This window comes from Salmo trutta, chromosome 33 (assembly GCF_901001165.1).
Source record: "Salmo trutta chromosome 33, fSalTru1.1, whole genome shotgun sequence".
In the NCBI taxonomy this organism is placed as follows: Eukaryota; Metazoa; Chordata; class Actinopteri; order Salmoniformes; family Salmonidae; genus Salmo; species Salmo trutta.
The window spans coordinates 33,119,333-33,139,847 of record NC_042989.1 but is presented as its reverse complement, the minus strand read 5'-3'; the positions used below and the strand labels follow the sequence as shown (position 1 = coordinate 33,139,847).

Below are 20,515 nucleotides of genomic sequence, written 5' to 3'. Positions count from 1 at the left end.
ACCTTCCACCTTCTCCACTACTGTCCCATTGATGTGGATGGGGGGTGCTCCCTTTGCTGTTTCCTGAAGTCCACGATCATCTCTTTTGTTTTGCTGACATTTAGTGTCTCTCTTTTCTCGCCCTCCTTGTTTTGACCCTTGCCTGTCCTGACCCTGAGCCTGCCTGCCAACGTGTACCTTTGCCCCCCTCTGAATTTTCAACCTCTGCCTTACCCTGACCCTGCCTGCCACCCGGTACCGTTGCCCCACCTCTTGTTTACTGATCCCTGCCTGCCTTGACCTGTCTATTGCCTGCCCCTGTTGGATTATTAAACCATTGTTTATTTGGCGTGGTCTGCATCTGGGTCTTACCTGATCATTTTCCTGACACCACACTCCGAGGGCCCTCACCTCCTCCCTAGTATTACAGAGAAAAAACAAAACATTGTCAATAGGCTACATACTGTAGCTTAATCAAATGTATTTACAAACATACCTCATGTGAGTCACTCAACAGTACATCAGTACTTCAGAAATATAAATGTATTAACATGTATATTATATAGCCTATGTAAATATGATAGCCTGCCAGCTGCCTCCTTCAATTTGAACTAAAATAACCAAATACATGTAGAATTCTTTCTGAAATGTATGATGACAGAAATGGAAGGCTGTCTAGGCCTGCCTTGGCTTACCAAACTACGTTGACAAGAAAGACCCCTCCCTTCACAGTAATGAGGCAGGCGCTCAGCTATCTGCCCATAAACAAGCTGACAGCAGAATCCGGCTGATCACTGACAGCAAGGGCACAGACAGCGCAAGACCAGCGCGCGCATGGACACGGATGGGATGTAGGCAACATTACGCAGCAGGATAGTGATGGAAAGTACCGAACAGAGTCGATAGTGGGTACACTTATAAGGCAATTGGCTAGCAAGTATGTATTCTACGCACCAAATTGTTTTCTTTTCCCGGCAGTCGATTCTGTAGCCTATCTCTCAGAACCGCCATAAGACTGACTTCTCATCTCAGGACAGTTGAAAACGAAGTCACGACGAAGAATGAAGAAACACTGAAAAATGTAGCCAATTGAGATATTCAAAGCTGTACACGAGTGTACAAAGTCCTCAGCGCAACCCGAAGCCGCTCTTTAAGTTTTTGTTGTTGTCCAAGAGGAAATAACATGATTCCACCAGCTAACATCATGCAAGACGAGCGTTTGGGCAAGGAGAACGAGCGCGAGCAGCACGAGACCCCTCAGTCACCAGCGCCCAGCGCGAGTCAACAGGAGACAAAGGTAGTGGTACCCAAGAAGGTCGGTTTTTAGTTGATGCGCCCATTCCATGAATCAATAGATCGTGAAATGGTTTAAAATAGATAAAGAACCTGCATGACTGCCTCGCAATCTGTCGGGAACAGCTAAAGCTTAGACATGTAGCTTATTTCAATTATTTTGCCAAATGGTCAATTAAGGCTATTTGTATATGTTTTAAATGGCTCATACATTGCACATGGTCATACTTATGCATCATGTTGTAAACAAAAACATTTTCATATGGTATATTCCACCCATTCATACATGTTTCATGTATTAACTATGTACAGTATCTAAGTGTCTGTCCCACAATAGGCATTCTTAAAGTAAAGTTATATGATGGACACATTTAAACTATATATACTCTGAAATACTATTTTAGGCTACTATGTTGTATTATAGCTTAAAATCCTATAATAACAACATTAATTGTTCCTGAGTTCGATTTAGTCTGAATTGACTTTTCCCACTGATTCCAGTGAAGTGTTTTCACTGATTGTTTTCAGCCAATAATATTGGCTTATAACATCCAACCTTCCCAATGAAAGTACAGTATCATATCTAACCTTGCCAATGAAAGTACAATATCATAAAAAGCTGAATATTTATGAATAGGACAGACAGATGGACCCATAAAAGTTGATGGGGGTTTCTGCACGTGGGAGCTGAGCTATAGGAGGGTTCCAGCTCTGCCATTGGCATTTTGTCTAATTGTGTGGTCCACACCTATTTATCTGGGTCACCCATAGCCCTGAGTAAGTACTAGCTATAATTAGCTCTAAAATACTGGACCAGTCACTATCATTATGGTTGTAGATTTTCAGCCAGTTACACTCCATTTCCTGTCCCAAAGCTCTCTGGCTTATGCGGGACACTTTAGACACGCATCTCAGTTCTCGTAAATGACAATCTCAATTTGAGAGAAGCCATTTCAGTTTTTCCGTTCCCTTTCCGTTCCCTTTCCCAGCCAGTTGCTCCAGCGATGGCAAAACGAAAGCTTTTTCCCTTTCATTGTTACATTAGTTTGTAGCACTCCCCATCTCTACACATCAGTAAATGTGGTCGCTAGATTGCTATTTGAATGGATTCTTGGCAGGTATCCTGGCGTAGTTAGCAGCTGTGGGCAAGCAACTGTAATCATTTCTTCCAGGTGTCTCAGTTGGGATGTTATGGTTGGGTTCCTTTGAGAGAGGTGTGACTGTAGGGTATGCTGATTGCTTTCTGAATGGATAATTAGTTATTAGTCACGTGTCATGATCATTTTTTTATTAATGAGAAATGATACCTGTTCCCAGAATGCCACTTATACTAAGTCATTCTAGAACGTTAGAATACTGCATGAAACCATACCTCACACGTGTGATTCAATGCACATGGCGCAGGCGGTTGATTTCATTCGGAATGCATAGTAAACCATTTGTAATGCAAGTTGCAGAGAAATAATTAGGCTACTTTTTTAAAGGCACCATATAGGGACTCTTTCACTTGTTTCAATGTGACTTTCATTGTTTTTCCTTTTAAAGGAAAGTTGGGGTTCATAAAGTAAGAGAAGTGAAGTGCCCTATCAAAACTTTAATCAGCCTCTTTGCTAAAACCTCCATTTTATATACTCTTGATGAGAAACACTATTTAAGCTGCCTTGGGAAATGTATAATTCATGATATTCCCTGAGGTGTTTTTGGTAAATTAGCTTTTAGCTTGAAATCCCCCCTTCTCATTAGCCCCCTGTGAAGTATGATAGAGTGGCTCTTTTTAAGCTTGTCCATGTGGCTATTGCTCTTGTGATGGATCCTGTATCAACAGCCAGACATTTCCCAATGGTGTTCCTGCAGCCTGGTCTGTTGATTCATTTGTCTTATTATGCTGAGGAAGACCTTAATGTAGAGTTCTAGTCTTGAGAAACAGAACAGTGCAGCCTTCATTGTTTATGGCGAAGTGCATTGAGTGGCAGCTGCCTTTATAGAAATATAGCTGAAAGCTCTTCATAGTTTGTTTTATTTTTCATGGAAGGGGAGCAACATACCAGTAAACATATTTTCTATAGAATATAAAACATGGCTAATAATTTTAGATGGGCGTCTAATTGAAGTACAGTTTTCTGTTTCCTTTCATTAAATCACAGAGCAGTCACATTGAGAGAGAGGAAGAAAGCACACAATATTTTCGATAGATCCCACCTCTCCAATTCTCTGACTGCTGTAATGTGCACATGTAGGGGCTTTAAGGATTCCAGCCACTAAGCTCATGATAGAGTGGGTAACACAGATGCTCATAAAATACTGACGTCTGGTGTATTATGGCTCTCTCTCTGGTCTTAGTAGAGAAAAAAAGTGCAAAATGCAATGATAACACATCTGTATTTTGTCCATCCCCAAGCTATAACTTAAAATAATTATACTTCTCAGTCGGATCCTATTGAAATGGGGAATAGGTATTCCTTAGATACTGTATTCTGTAATGTCGACGCTGGGAGTGGAGAAGCAGGTGGTAAGTTTAATATAGCAACAAACATGGAACGATACAACGTAGGAGTAGCGTTTAGACATGAACAAACAGAAACAATACTGCCTGGGGAAGGAACCTATTGGAGTGCCAGATAAAGGTGAGGTATTGGAGAACAGGTGTGCTTGATGATGAAGCGCAGGTGCACGTAATGATGGTTGCCAGGACCGGTGGTTAGTAAACCGGCTACGTCGAACGCCGGAGGGGAGGAGCGGGAGTAGACAGATACGGTATCAACTCATGTCTTACCCCATCATATCTGTTTCATTCAATTATATCATTGCAATTTGACTTTCAAGATGACACAATTTAGGATTTATTTTTATTTATCTGGACCATTGTTTCATTTCAATCTCATTACTGAGAAGTTAAACAGACAAAAAAGGCCGCCTTTCTCAGTGAGGAAGAAGACTGGATCTATACATTATAGATAGGTATTTTATTTTCCAATCACCATCTCCTTGTCAAGGCTAGATTACATCAAAGCTTAATTGTGAAAAGACAGCTACACTGAACTACCAGAGTACCATGCTGTGTTGATAGGGGGGCTGAGTTAATTATTTCCAGATTGACCAGATTGATCAACAGGTCATGATCACGTACAAGCATACTGCCAAAACTCAGTTTCACTGCTGGATTCATTTGGATAGAAAATACAACAGGGGAACACATTGCAAATTGCATTTGAGATAATGCAATCATTGGTCACCACAGGAGATTTGTTCATCCAACAAAACATTTTATGATCTGTATATGTGTGTTATCTTCAACACTTTTCAGTCATGGAACCTGGAAATCATTGAGGCCAATCTAATGAAAACAGATCAACTGCAGGGACAAATGCACCTAAATAACAAGTTGAAAATAGCCACTGACCCTGGTGTTGGGTCCCCATTACAGATTCAGCCACTGACTTGTGAAATGTTAAATAATTGTTTAATGAGTCCATTCTCTGACCACCATTCACCATAATTTATAAAGAAGTGCTCTTTAATGTGACGGTGCAGGCACTGACTGGGCAGACATACGGAAGCAATGAAATTATAGTTTGGCTGAGAGTCGTTTTGTTGAGAGTTTGTCACGACCCAAGTGGGAGCGTAGTCAACAATACATCTTTCAAGATGAGGAAACACATTTGTAGAGGTGGTAGAGGAGCCATTTCCTGTCTGCCGGGTTGCTCTATAAGTTATACAAAAAAATAAACAGAAGCAGTAAGGAATTTGTAGAAAAAAAGGAGGAAGGAAACCGTTGCTAAGGTACACAATAGTAGGTTTTTGTAGACAGAAGGTGCTAAGGTACACAATAGTAGATTTTGGTAGATAGAAGGTGCTCTTTGGTAAAAGGAATAAATTGGTCATCAAAAAGAAAGGAGGACCGAGGCACTCTTCATATAATGAATTAAAATCCCTTTATTTGTATGGCATGTTCAATGGAAACAAAGTTTAAAAACTCTGACATGTTTTGGTTGCATGGCCTCAGGGTGTACAGTAAGGAATTTGTTGAGAGTTTGTCACAACCCAAGTGAGAGTGTAGTAAACAATAAGTCCTTCAAGATGAGGAAATACATTTGTAGAGATGGTAGAGGAGACATTTCCTGTCTCCCGGGTTGCTCTATAAATTATACCTAAAAAAGAGAAGCAGTAAGGAAATTGATTCAGGTTATGGCCCAGCATGGTAGAAATGATTCCTTCATGATGCAAAGCATAACCCGGGAAATTACATTTCCTTTCCATGTGGGGGACCGAACCTATACAGCGGTTTTCTACAAAAGAACTGCAGGTTGACTTTGCAATTTCAGTGGCCACTTACAGTATGACCGCCAGAAATAGACTTAGAAAAATATGAGTGAACATTCATGAATGTTTTTCTCTTTCAGTTGAAGCTTTCAGTTGAAGACTCTCAGTTGAAGACTCAATGTGAGTTATCTTGGAACAGCCCAATGAGAAGTCATAAGGAGTAATAATGCAGAAAAGGATTGTATGGCACCTTGTATAGATGTGGTGCTTATGGAGCAAAGATACCCATGCTACAGTAATGGAGCCAATTTGAATTAATTTGATACATACTGTACAATATTGTACAGTAATAAACATGTTTTAAGGTCAATTTCTTCTCAATCTATTTCTCTCTCTCTCTCTCTCTCTCCCTTTCTCTCTCGCTCTGCAGATGCAGAAGTTGAAGCGCTCCCTCTCCTTCAAGACCAAGAGCATGCGCAGCAAGAGCGCTGACAACTTCTTCCAGCGCAACAACAATGACGCCAAGTTGTCGACGGAGCTGCTCTCTGACAACAGCAGCAGCACGTGCCAACTGAGCGTGGTCGGGGTGGCGGTGGCCCATCCCGTCCACCCTGTCCACCCCGTCCAACCTGTCCACCCCGTCCACCCCGTCCACCCTGTCCACCCCGTCCACCCAGTCCACCCCATTCACCATGCCCCCCCTCTCTCAACCTCCAACCTGGTGATCTCTAATGCACCCCCGGCCATCCCGTGTGCCCCCCCTTCCTTGGTCTATTCCCCGGGACGCCACCCCCTTGCCATCGACCCCACTGGACATGGCTTCATGGAGCACATCTTCAAGAAGCCCACCTTCTGCGACGTCTGCAACCACATGATCGTAGGTAATAGTCACCCTCCAAACTCAAACAAACATTCACACTGTAGTTTATTGCAGAGAAACCTCAGTGTAGATGCAGCCTTCCTCTGATATGGCCTGGTAAAGAGGTCCTGGATGGCAGGAAGCTTAGCCACAGTGATGTACTGGGTCGTATGCACAACCCTCTGTAGCGCCTTGCGGTCGAAGGCTGAGCAGTTGCCATACCAGGCAGTGATGCAACCAGTCAGGATGCTCTCGATGTTGCAGCTGTAGAACCTTTTGAGAATCTGAGGACACATGCCAAATCATTTCAGTCTCCTGAGGGGGAATAGGCTTTGTCGTGCAATCTTCACGACTGTCGTAGTGTGTTTGGACCATGTTAGTTTGTTGGTGATGTGGACACCAAGGAACCTGAAGCGCTCAACCTGCTCCGCTACAGCCCCTTCGATGAGAATGAGGTTGTGCTCGGTCCTCCTTTTCCTGTAGTCCACAATCATCTCCTTTGTCTTGATCACGATCACGGCCAGGTCTCCGACCTCCTCCCTATAGGTTGTCTCATTGTTGTCGGTGATCAGGCCTACCACTGTTGTGTCGTCGGCAAACTTAATGATGGTGTTGGAGTCGTGCCTGGCCATGCAGTCATGGGTGAACAGGGAGTACAGGAGGGGACTGAGCACGCACCCCTAAGGGGCCCCCGTGTTGAGAATCAGTGTGGCAGTTGTGTTGTTACCTACCCTTACTACCTGGGGGCGGCCCGTCAGGAAGTCCAGAATCCAGTTGCAGAGGGAGGTGTTAAGTCCTAGGGTCCTTAACTTATTGACGAGCTTTGAGGGCACTATGTTGTTGAACGCTGAGCTGTAGTCAATGAATGGGAAAGGGTGGGAAAGGGCAGTTTGGAATGCAATAGAGAACAGAACATCTGTGGATCTGTTGGGGCGGTATGCAAATTGGAGTGGTTCTATGGTTTCTGGGATAATGGTGTTGATGTGAGTCATGACCAGCCTTCCAAAGCACTTCATGGCTACAGACGTGAGTGCTACGGGTCAGTAGTCATTTAGGTAGGTTACCTTAGTGTTCTTGGGCAGAGGGACTATGGTGGTCTGCTTGAAACATGTTGGTATTACAGACTCAGTCAGGGACAGGTTGAACATGTCAGTGAAGACACTTGCCAGTTGGACATCGCATGCTCGGAGTACACGTCCTAGTCATCCGTCTGGCCTGCGGCCTTGTGAATGTTGACCCGTTTAAAGGTCTTACTCACATCGGCTATGGAGAGCGTGATCACACAGATCAGACCTATCACCGTCGTGTCATCAGCAAACTTGATGATGGTGTTGGAGTCGTGCATGGTCACACAGTCGTGGGTGAACTGCTCTCCATTTGTCCGGCTCACCAGATCTAATGAGAGCATGTGTAAGAGAGAGAGAGAGAGAGAGAGAGAGAGAGAGAGAGAGACTGTTTAATGAGCCCGGTGGAAGGAGAGTTAAAGTCAGAGAGTCACAGAAGGGCTGCAAGACCATCACATAGAACTAAAGGCTTACTGTAGAGTAGATGCTGGGATGTCAGCATGCTGAATCACAGAGCAAAATGGACTTGGTCAGGGCGATACAGACTAGGTATAGGTGTACTCAGGAATGCAATTATGCAAGAAATGGTACATGTTGTGAAGGCACTGTAGAGGTATTCAGATAAGATATCGGTTTACTATACCTTTATTCAGACAGATTATATGAATTTCAATGCTGCTCTCTGATAGAATATTTTGTCTTGGGAGTTGTACAAATGTCTGCGCTATGCATCAATTAAGGGGCCTGATGAACTTTTCTCAGCAATCAATGAATCTCTAATGCCTGTCTAGACTCTAGAGAACTGGAAAGGAAGCCATATTAGAAGACCTGTTGGAAGACCTGTTGAGAATCCTCTGCAACGAGTCAACATCACCCTGTTTGCACATAGGGTGCTTTTATTTAATAAAAGTTAATGCAGAATTAATGTCATCCATAATGAAAAAGCTGATTTTATTACCTTGTTCTCCGGCTCATTGGATTGATGGGGTATATTATAGAATGCGAACACACCATTTGTTGTAAATCAATTAAGCCCCCGAGCATGTTCCCCTTCTTGCGTGTGCTCCTATGTGAAAATGTAATTGTGCTGCTGGATGTATGAAATGGGTTCTTCTATTGTATATAATTTGATTTGGCAAATTGCAAATCACATAATTGTCGTAAGACATGGGAAAGTAATCTATTCGCTTTGATGCATTTCTGCAAATTCAATCCCTAAGATACACATGTAAACAGAAGGAAACATCCAAAATACGGGTCAAAGTTCATTAGCTTAAAAGTTTATCAGGTGAAATACTAATCACTGAGCTCAGGGGAATATTATGATGAGGTGTTTGTTATCCATCTCAGTCTGTATTTCCTAGCCTAACTCCTCTGTCTCTCTCTCTCTCTCTCTCTCTCTCTCTCTCTCTCTCTCTCTCTCTCTCTCAGACACACACACACTCTCTTTCTCTCCCCAAGATTATATTATTTTTGTAACTGGCCCCATGCACTTGAAAGATGGCACGCACGTTATTGTGATGATAAGCTTCAGTCTACGAAGGCTTTTTCCAAAAAGGAATTTAACTGACTAGAAGGCTCCTTGCGTTCCGTAGATGTAGGCCTAGCCTACATAAGTCTGTTATTGAAAGCGATATTAACTCCACAGCAGATTAGTTGAAGTACATAAAAATGCCTCTGATTGAGCACAGCGCGTTAGTTGTTTATTGAGTACAGGGCCTTGCTGCAAATGACTTATTAAATAAAGTGAATAGGAGATCTATCGGGGGGGCGGGGGGGGGGGGGCAGAAGGTGGAGAGTAATTTACAGAGTTGAAAAGAGGTTATAAATCTTCATCCAGCTTTTACCTCGAATGCCTCGAAATGAATAATATTCTAGCCGTTATTCTGTATGAGTGTGTGTATGAGTATTGAACAAACAGACTATGATGCCTTATTGCTCCAGGAAAGCAATAGGGAAATACACAACCATTCTAAGCCCAAGAGCTCAAAGAATAGCACCTGCTTTAATCTATGTACAGTATGTATTATAAGTAAGGAGTATGGCACTTAGAAAAATGTACAACGTAGGCCTACATAGCAATATACAACATAGGCCTACACAGCAAAGACTTTGCTCTGTGATTGTTACAGCAGGCTATAACAGTGATGATCAGGAATGAGTAAGCTCCTTCATGAAAGAATGATCAATCTTATCACCTTCCTTCTGATCCAAACGACAATATTCAGCTTCATCATGCTTAATTAATTTACTACAGTGTTTCATTTAATGAAGGGGGTCAAAGGAAATCTGTGTTTTTTCAGTACCGCTGAATAAGTCATACGCCGAAACCCAGTTGAACAAAAACGGATAAAAGTTTATAAATGAATCAAAGTTAGTTGTACAGGTCCTCATTTGAAGTTGAATAAGGGTACGGAAGAGAGAAGTGGCGGGAGGCAGGCGAGTCTCAGGCACGATGAAGGTAATTTACACAGGAAATGAGAGGATCCAGGCAGGAAAGGGGGCTTAACGGATCAATGTGCCGACTCACTGTATCAGAGTTTGGGCGTGTGTGTGTGTGTGTGTGTGTGTGTGTGTGTGTGTGTGTGTGTGTGTGTGTGTGCACATGCTCACGTGTGGAGTGAGAGGGAAAAAAGAGTGACAAAAAAAGTGGGGGGAGAGAGAGAGTGAGGGAGAAGGAAGAGGAAGTTCAGGTCTGGCAGTTGTCCAAACTATTACTGCGGTATAAATAAAAAATGGGCTGTTAAAAGTAGCCTCAACATGAGAGCAGATGCCACAGAGTGATTGGATACCAGGATGCCATCACTTCTCCTTTTATAAAAAAAAAAGGTCTGTTAAGGTAGCCTCAGCCATGAGAGCAGATGCCACCACAGTGTGATTGGATGCCAGGGTGCCATCACTTCTCCTATTATAATCTGTTTGGCCAGCTCCTTGCCAGCTCACCCCACCAGACAGCATTCACCACCACAGTTGAAAGGGCTTTTGTCAGAAGTGTCTAGGCACTTGGGCACCATGGCTCATCCCATAGCTGCACTCATCTCATTCAGCGTGAGGGGTTCTCATCATACCTCCACATTATTACAATGAGTCAGTGAAAGCACCCCCATTTAACAAATGTGTAACAAGGGTTTAATTTGGCCTTTGCTATTCTGTCACTGTCAGGCACCCTAGCCCATCTGGATAGAAATGGCAGTGATCCCAGTATATTGTGCTCAAGGACAACCATAGTTCCCATTAAAAACGGTAATGTACTACTGTAGGCTACACAATAAATGCAGAAAAAACAATAATCAATGCCTTCCAAACCGTACTTATATGAGATCATTTGTTTTGTAACCTTGACATATTTTGACATTAGCAGTAACCTAACCTTGTCCCCAGGCATATGAAGTGTGGTGCACGAGACTAGCAGTAAGCTGACTTTGTCTCACCCAAATCTCTACAGATGTAGGCTTAGCCATGCAGGGCTTGGGCTCCTCTCTGGTTTACAGTTGCTGTTGGTTTGTTTGTGGCCTTGTTGTTGTTGTGCTCTGTTATTGACCTCTCCGTCCCTCTCCGTCCCAGACAAGGTACATATTCCCAGATCTGTCTGTAGCCTGGTCCCAGATATGCCTGTAGTCTAGGCCCAGATCTGTCTGTAGCCTGGGCCCAGATCTGTCTGTAGCTTGGTCCCAGATCTGTCTGTAGCCTGGTCCCAGGTCTGTCTGTAGCCTGTTCCCAGATCTGTCTGTAGCTTGGTCCCAGATCTGTCTGTAGCCTGGTCCCAGATCTGCCTGTAGTCTAGGCCCAGATCTGTCTGTAGCCTGGGCCCAGATCTGCCTGTAGTCTAGGCCCAGATCTGTCTGTAGCTTGGTCCCAGATCTGTCTGTAGCCTGGTCCCAGGTCTGTCTGTGCTTTTGTCTACTCCAGTGTCATTGTCAAGCCATAAGGAGTTGGCAAGAGAACAAAAACAGATCAGTATCACTAATGACTCCTGTTGTTGAGTATTAATGAGGCTTAGTCAAGCAACACAGGAGCAGACTGCATGACAAGGACCTAGCTTTTCCCTCTGGTTTAAGTTTCTTTGGAGGGATCCCATATGAATACTATAGTATTCACTTTAGTGTTTTTGCAGACTTTACTGTAGTATTCACTGTAGTATTCACTGTAGTGTACTGTAGTATTTACTGTAATGATTTGGGGTACAATACTGTAGTATTTACTAAAGTGTTTTTTTAAAATTATCTATGACATAGAAGTGGGGTGCTTTCTCCTTGAGGAAGCTTACTGGAGAAATAGTAAAGGAGCTCATTTTCCATAACCTGTATAGGTAGGTACTGTAGGTAGGTACAGTTGAAGTCAGAAGTTTACATACACTTAGATTGGAGTCATTAAAACTAGTTTTCAACCACTTCACAACATTCTTGTTAACATACTATAGTTTTGGCAAGTCGGTTAGGACAAATACTTTTTCCAACAATTGTTTACTGACAGATTATTTCACTTATAATTCACTGTATCACAATTCCAGTGGGTCAGAAGTTTACATACACTAAGTTGACTGTGCCTTTAAACAGTTTGGAAAATTCCAGAAAATGATGTCATGGCTTTAGAAGCCTCTGATGGGCTAATTGACATAATTTGAGTCAATTGGAGGTGTACACCTCCAACACCTCAGAAAAGAAATTGTAGACCTCCACAAGTCTGGTTCATCCTTGGGAGCAATTTCCAAATGCCTGAAGGTACCACGTTCATCTGTACAAACAATAGTACGCAAGTATAAACACCATGGGACCACGCAACCGTCATACCGCTCAGGAAGGAGACGCGTTCTGTCTCCTAGAGATGAACGTACTTTGGTGCGAAAAGTGCAAATCAATCCCAGACCAACAGCAAAGGACCTTGTGAAGGTGCTGGAGGAAACAGGTACAAAAGTATCTATATCCACAGTAAAATGAGTCCTATATCGACATAACCTGAAAGGCCACGCAGCAAGGAAGAAGCAACTGCTTCAAAACTGCCATAATAAAGCCAGACTACGGTTTGCAACTGCACATGGGGACAAAGATCATACTTTTTGGAGAAATGTCCTCTGGTCTGATGAAACAAAAATAGAACTGTTTGGCCATAATGACCATCATTATGTTTGGAGGAAAAATGGGGAGGTTTGCAAGCCGAAGAACACCATCCCAACCGTGAAGCACGGGGGTGGCAGCATCATGTTGTGGGGGTGCTTTGCTGCAGGAGGGACTGGTGCACTTCACAAAATAGATGGCATCATGAGGGAGGAAAACTATGTGGATATATTGAAGCAACATCTCAAGACATCAGTCAGGAAGTTAAAGATTGGTCGCAAATGGGTCTTCTAAATGCACAATGACCCCAAGCATAGTTCTACATTTGTGGCAAAATGGCTTAAGGACAACACAGTCAAGGTATTGGAGTGGCCATCACAAAGCCCTGACCTCAATCCCATATAAAATTTGTGGGCAGAACTGAAAACGTGTGTGCGAGCAAGGAGGCCTAAAAACCTGACTCAGTTACACCAGCTCTGTCAGGAGGAATGGGCCAAAATTCACCCAACTTATTGTGGGAAGCTTGTGGAAGGCTACCCGAAACGTTTGACCCAAGTTAAACAATTTAAAGGCAATGCTACCAAATACTAATTGAGTGTATGTAAACTTCTGACTCACTGGGAATGTGATGAAAGAAATAAAAGCTAAAATATATCATTCTCTCTACTATTATTCTGACGTTTCACATTCTTAAAATAAAGTGGTGATCCTAACTAACCTAAGACAGGGAATTTTTACTAGGATTAAATGTCAGGAATTGTGAAAAACAGATTTTAAATGTATTTGGCTAAGGTGTATGTACATTTCCAACTGTAGATAGAACTGGGTTCTGAATGGAGGGATCAGATCTTCTGCTCTTTTCTATAACCATAGGGAACGCAATATATGGTCTATACTTTGCATGTAGGTTTCTCTCTTATGGGTGGCACAAATGTGTATATGGGGGAGCGGAATGGACAGGGTATGTGTAAATTAAATACTTTAGTGTTTTTGCGGACTGCGGTGTTTGCAGACATTTCTGTAGTATTTACTACAGTGTTTTTTGTGTGGATAATAATGTAATATTCACTATAGTATTCTACAGTATATTACAAAATTCTATACTAACTACTACACATGAATGAGGGATACTACAGTGTGTAGTATAGCATTCTACAGTATACTACAGTTTACAACAGAATTCTATACTAAGTACTGTAGTATGTGGGGATGAGGGGAAGAGTGGTGCGTTCAGCTTGTTCAGTGCCGCATATCTCATGTCAGATCTCATCCTGTGGATCAGGTTTTACTGCTATAATTTGGTTCTGTAACGCATCTCACTGCTAATCCAGATTCCAATGTTAATTATGAATGATGGCTGTGCAGTAGGTCAACATAGTTACTGATAGAAGTCAAACAAAACAGGCCTTACTCTGCCTCTGTGCAATGTGAAGGAATCGAACGATTGTGTTTCACATATCCACACGCATATAGGGTCTGGGCTGCATGGGCACGTGCTCATTGATTAATCAATGAAGTCCTGGAAGCAAACGTTTTGCTAGACATATGACAAATGGCAGTGGGGCTCCACCATGGCATATTGCTTACAGTCGAATAGGCACTCATATGTAGCATTTTAACATTATTATGTAAGCAACATTGTCTATGGAATGAAATATCAGTGGTGTTTCATAGGAACATGCTACTGTAAAGTCTACTGTACAAAGTCAATCAAAACATGGGCAGAAAAGAGAGGGAAATGGGCTGAGACAGAAATGGTCTAGACACAGATGTGCTTGGGTGTAAACTGTGTGATATTACAATCCAGTATCAAGGATATTGAGTTTAATCAGTTTACTACAGTTTTTCAGGCCAGCCACACTCTATATGTGGCCAGGTTTGAATCTATATTTGATTAAAGAGGACTGGCCACCCCTCATAGCCTGGTTCCTCTCTAGGTTTCTTCCTAGGTTTTTGGCCTTTCTCAGGAGTTTTTCCTAGGGAGTTTTTCCCAGCCACCGTGCTTCTTTCACATGCATTGCTTGCTGTTTGGGGTTTTAGGCTGGGTTTCTGTACAGCACTTTGAGATTTCAGCTGATGTACGAAGGGCTATATAAATAAATTTGATTTGATTTGATTTGATTAAAAAGTACTAAGCTTCTATATTAAATCTGAAGATAAAGTGTGCATGTGTACGCCTTTCCTGCAATTAAATTACCAAATTTCCCTCTAGTTGCCTCATAGGTGTAATGTTATTAATATCTTGTTCGAATTTCATAATTAATAAATGTTTTTTTTGTTGTTGTTTTTTTACGGCGGAAATCTGATGTTTTTATGTTAAATGGTTTTGTTAAATTTCAGTCTCTGTGATGTATAGTTTGGGGCGGCAGCGTAGCCTAGTGGTTAGAGCGTTGGACTAGTAACCGAAAGGTTGCAAGTTTGAATCCCTGAGCTGACAAGGTACAAATCTGTCGTTCTGCCCCTGAACAGGCAGTTAACCCACTGTTCCTCTGCCGTCATTGAAAATAAGAATTTGTTCTTAACTGACTTGCCTAGTTAAAATTTTTAAAAAAGTATAAAAATAGTACCAGTCAAAGGTTTGGACACACCTACTAGGGTTTTCTTTATTTTTATTATTTTCTACATTGTAGAATAATAGTGAAGACATCAAAACTATGAAATCACACACATGGAATCATGGAGTAACCAAAAAAGTGTTAAACAAATCAAAATATATTTTAGATTTTAAATTCTTCAAAGTAGCCACCTTTTGCTTTGATGACAGCTTTGCACACTCTTGGCATTCTCTCAACCAGCTTCATGAGGAATGCTTTTCCAACAGTCTAGAAGGAGTTCCCACATATGCTGAGCACTTGTTGAATGCTTTTCCTTCACTCTGCAGTCCAACTCATCCCAAACCATCTCAATTGGGTTGAGGTCGGGTGATTTTTGAGGTCAGGTCATCTGATGCAGCACTCCATCACTCTCCTTCTTGGTCAAATAGCCCTTACACAGCCTGGAGGTGTGTTTTGGGTCATTGTCCTGTTGAAAAACAAATTATAGTCCCACTAAGCTCAAACCAGATGGGATGGCGTATTGCTGCAGAATGTTGTGGTAGCCATGCTGGTTAAAGTGTGCCTTAAATTGGGCCTCCCGAGTGGCACAGCGGTCTAAGGCACTGCATCGCAGTGCTAGCTACGTCACTACAGATCCTGGTTTGATACCGGACCGTGTCACAGCCGGCCGCGACCAGGAGATTCATGAGGCGGTGCACAATTGGCCCATTGTCTTCCTGGTTTCGGGAGGGTTTGGCCGGCCGAGATGTCCTTTTCCTATCACGCTCTAGCGACTCCTAAGGCGGGCCGGGCGCATGCATGTTGACATGGTCGACAGGTGTACGGTGTTTCCTCCAACACATTGGTGTGGCTGGGTTCCGGGTTAAGCAAGCAAAAAGTCAAGAAGTAGTGCAGCTTGGTGGGTCATGTTTCGGAGGACACGAAAATTGGGGAGAAAAAGAGGGTAACAAAAAAATACAAATAAATAAAGTGTGCCTTGAATTCTAAATAAATCACAGACATTGTCACCACCAAATCACCCCCACACCACCACACCTCCTCCTCCATGCTTCACGGTGGGAACCACACATGCAGAGATCATCCGTCCACCTACTCTGCATCTCACAAAGACACGGCGGTTGGAACCACAAACAGATTTCCACCAGTCTAATGCCCATTGCTCGTGTTTCTTGCCCCAAGCAAGTCCCTTCTTCTTATTGGTCTCCTTTAGTAGTGATTTCTTTGCACAATTCAATCACGAAGACCTGATTCACACAGTCTCCTCTGAACAGTTGATGTTGAGATGTGTCTGTTACTTGAACTCTGTGAAGCATTTATTTGGGCTGCAATCTGAGGTGCAGTTAACTTTATTAAACTTATCCTCTGCATCAGAGGTAGCTTTGGGTCTTCCTTTCCTGTGGCGGTCTTCATGAGAGCCAGTTTCATCATAGCGCTTGATGGTTTTTGCGACTGCACTTGGAGAAACTTTCAAAGTTCTTGAAATGTTCCATATTGACTGACCTTCTATCACGTTTTAGGTGAAATCCAGATGGAGACAGTGTCGAAGTAACAAAAGTTTATTATTAGAACAGGGGGCTGGCAAACCAACAGGTCAAGGGCAGGCAGAGGTCAGCAATCCAGATCAGAGTCCAAAAGGTACAGAATGGCAAGCATTCTCAGGGTCAGGGCAGGCAGAGGTCAATAATCCAGTGTGGTGTGACAAGGTACAGAACAGCATGCAGGCTCAGGGTTTGGGCTGGCAGAATGGTCAAAACCAGGAAAACTAGAAAACAGGAACTAGAAACAGACAGGAGCAGGGGGGAAAGTGCTGGTAGGCTTGAGAAACAAAACAAACTGGCAACAGGCAAACAAAGAACACAGGTATAAATTCACTGGGGATCATGGAGAAGATGGGTGACACCTGGAGGGGGGTGGAGAACAGCACAAACACAGGTGAAACAGATCAGGGTGTGACACCTTTATGTCTTAAAGTAATGATGGACTGTTGTTTCTCTGCTTATTTGAGCTGTTCTTGCCATAATATGGACTTGGTCTTTTACTAAATAGGGCTATCTTCTGTATACCACCACTACCTTGTCACAACACAACTGATTGGCTCAAAAGCATTAAGAAGGAAAGAAATTCCACAAATTAACTTGTTTACACCTGTTAATTGACATGAATTCCAGGTGACTACCTCATGAAGCTGGTTGAGAGAATGCCAAGAGTGTGCAAAGCTGTCATCTAGGCAAAGGATGGCTATTTTGACGAATCTCAAATATAAAATATATATTTGATTTGTTTAACACTTTTTGGGGTTCTACATGATTCCATATGTGTTATTTCATAGTTTTGATGTCTTCACTATTATTTTAATGTGTTCCAATTTTCCCAGAAGTCGTTAGATTCTATGGATTCTTCAATTACATTGGGCTGATTTATGATGTGCTGTTCATAATTTTTTTCTTTGTGTATTTCTGTACTGTTTAATTGTTTTGCCATAGTGAAGGCATAGGCTCAGCTTTTCTGGGTCTTTGTGTTTTTGGTTGGATAGGTTCCTCAATTCCTTTTTCAGGTTTTTGCTTTCTTCATCAAACCATTTGTCATTGTTGTTAATTTTCTTTGGTTGTCTAATGCCATTTTTTTATTTTGGTATTTGGTATTTGGTATTTTTTTAGGATCCCCATTAGCTGTTGCAAAAACAGCAGGAAGAAAATTATTATAGAAACAGTTAGAATTTCTTGGCTAATTGTTTTTTGGTAGGTTTCTACAATACTTTCCTTCCATCTGTGGCATCTCCACTGCGCTTTCTCTCTTTTTTCTCTCTTTTTTTTCTCTCTTTTTTCTCTCTTTTTTATTTATATTTCTCTCTATCTTGCTGTCTTCTGCTCTCTCTCTTCTGCTCACACTCTCTCTTTTTCTCTCTCTGTTTCTCACTCTCTCTTCTCCTATCTCTCCTTTTTCTCTTTTTCTCTTCTGCTGTCTCTCTCTCTCCCTCTTCCCTATCTCTATATTTTGCTATCTCTCTTCTGCTCTCCCTCTCTCTTCTGCTCTTTCTCACTCTTCCTCTATCTCTCTCTTCTGCTCTCTATCTCTTCTGCTCTCTCTCTCTCTCTCTCTACTGCTGTCTCTCTCTCACTTGCTTACAGACAGTCACATTGTATGTTTCATAACTTCTGAATGCAATTAAGCCTAATTAGTCTTCAATTATTCCAATGTCTGTGACTCATACATCAATGAAACCACTAGTGGTGTAGACACATAGACAGGAGGCATCATTCCGCATGGGGATTTTTCGCATCAAACTTCCTTTGTATCCAGAAACGGGAAAGCTGTTGAAGGTGAACAGAAGCGCATCTAGACACTGAGGAGAAGAGTACTGGATTAAGTTGGGTCCAATTTAATGAAACTTTAAGAGAGGAAGTTTGGGGAAATGGTTTGGGGTTGAGGGAGGTCATATTTGTTCCATTTTTAATTTAACACTGGATTTGATTACCTTAACCAGACGGTCAAGTCTAGACAAAAGTATGGTCTACTGCACTCTCAAGGTGAACACTGCTGTGTCAGAGATTGACAGCACTGCAAATGGGCAATGTCTGAGTAATACTGTTAGCTGCAACGACCGTGATTACAACAGAACTGAGTTAACTCACCTGTCCTCTATTCCTTCTCCTGTAGTCTGATAAAAGCAGTTATGACATGACATGATAGTTGTGATTGTATCCCCTTTTTTCAGTCATGGAAAATGTTGAATGAATTGTGTTTTGGGAATCGTATTCTGTCATGGGAATTGCCAAATTAATTGTGTCCTGGAAATTGTAGATAATTCAGCCAAATAATTTATGAATACATCACCAAACTTTGATGGCTCTTTAAAGATGAAATGGACTTCATGTTGTGCTTTTTGGACAGGTACCACCTCCAAGCATGTGGTGATGCTGGCAGGCAACACGGCCAAACATGGCCTCCGCTGCAAAGCCTGCAAGATGAGCATCCACCACAAGTGTGAGAAAGGAGTGGGAACGCAACGCTGCCAAGGCAAGCTGGTAAGAGCCTGAACATCATCACAGAATTAAATATAGAACAAAGGTATTATATATACTGTATCTCTATGGACATCATCACCGGTGTCATCATTAGTGTCATCATCAATGACATCGTCACTGTCATCATCAATAGAGTTACATCTATATTCTATCACTGTCATTGTCATCAGTGTCGTCAGTGTTCTTCCCAGCTAACCAGAGAATGTATTGAAAATGTTGTATTAACATCATCGGTGCCATCAAGCTCCCTTCGTGCCTACAGTATTTCTCCCCGCATTAAGCATTAACTAGTATGGGCTATGTAGCGTCCCACCCGCGGTACAGCCAGTGAAATAGCAGGGAGGCAAATTCAAAACAACAACAATCGCATAATTCAAATTTCTCAAACATACAACTATTTTACACAATTTTAAAGATACACTTCTCCTTAACCCAACCACGTTGTCCGATTTCAAAAAGGCTTTACGGCGAAAGCAAAACATTAGATTATGTTAGGACAGTGCCTAAAAAATAAAAGTCACACAGCCATTTTTCAAGCAAGGACAGGCGTCACAACAACCAGAAATACAGCTAAAGTTAAGCACTAACCTTTGATGATCTTCATCAGATGACACACCCAGGACTCAATGTTACAAAATACATGTATGTTTTGTTCGATAAAGTTCATATTTATATCCATAAACCCCATTTTACATTGGCGCGTGATGTTCAGAAATGTATTCCCACCAAAACTACCGGTGAATGAGCACATCAATTTACAAAAATACTCATCATAAATGTTGATAAACCTTACAACAGTTATTGAAAGAATTATAGATATACTACTCCTTAATGCAACCGCTGTGTCAGATTTTAAAATAGCTTTTCGGCGAAAGCACATTTTTCAATATTCTGAGTACAGAGCTCAAACATCAAAGCAAGCTATACAGTTACCCGCCAAGTTCTGGAGTCAACTAAACTCAGAATTAGAATTATAAATCTTCCCTTACCTTTGCTGATCTTCGTCGGAATGCACTCCCAGGACTCCCACTTCCACAAGAAATGTTATTTTTCTTCAAAATACTCCATATTTATGTCCAAATACCTCAGTTTTGTTCACGCGTTCAGGTCACTAGTCCAAAGGTATAACGCGAGAGCGCAGAACCAGAGACGAAAAGTCAAATAGTTCCATTACCGTTCATAGAAACATGTCAAACGATGTTTGCAATCAATCCTTAGGGTCTTTTTAACATAAAACGTCGATAATATTCCAACCGGACAATAGCGTATTCATTACAGAGGAAAAAGAAGGAGAGGCGCGCCAATGTACCTGCGCAGTAAACAACTCACTGGTCCCAGGCAGTCCACTGATTGTCTGAGCTCCTATTCTCTGCCCAGTAACAGGAGACGGATGAAACAGGTTTTTAAAGGCTGTTGACAGCCAATG

At 42.1% G+C, this 20,515-nt stretch overlaps 1 protein-coding gene across 4 annotated transcripts in view; it reads left to right on the top strand.

Annotated features, from left to right (window-relative positions):
- Window positions 1–754: 754 nt before the first annotated feature.
- Window positions 755–20,515, top strand: part of stac (SH3 and cysteine rich domain) — a 48,083-nt gene continuing 28,322 nt past the window's right edge. Inside the window, exons 1-4 of one of the 4 annotated variants that reach the window (XM_029730668.1) lie at window positions 1,160–1,294; window positions 5,673–5,712; window positions 5,963–6,413; window positions 18,956–19,089. In XM_029730668.1, the coding sequence (XP_029586528.1) occupies window positions 5,963–6,413; window positions 18,956–19,089 (585 nt within the window). In that variant the 5' untranslated portion in view covers window positions 1,160–1,294; window positions 5,673–5,712. Of the gene's footprint in view, window positions 1,295–5,672; window positions 5,713–5,962; window positions 6,414–18,955; window positions 19,090–20,515 lie in introns of all 4 variants that reach the window. The other 3 variants (XM_029730669.1, XM_029730667.1, XM_029730666.1) reach the window with 3 other exon arrangements.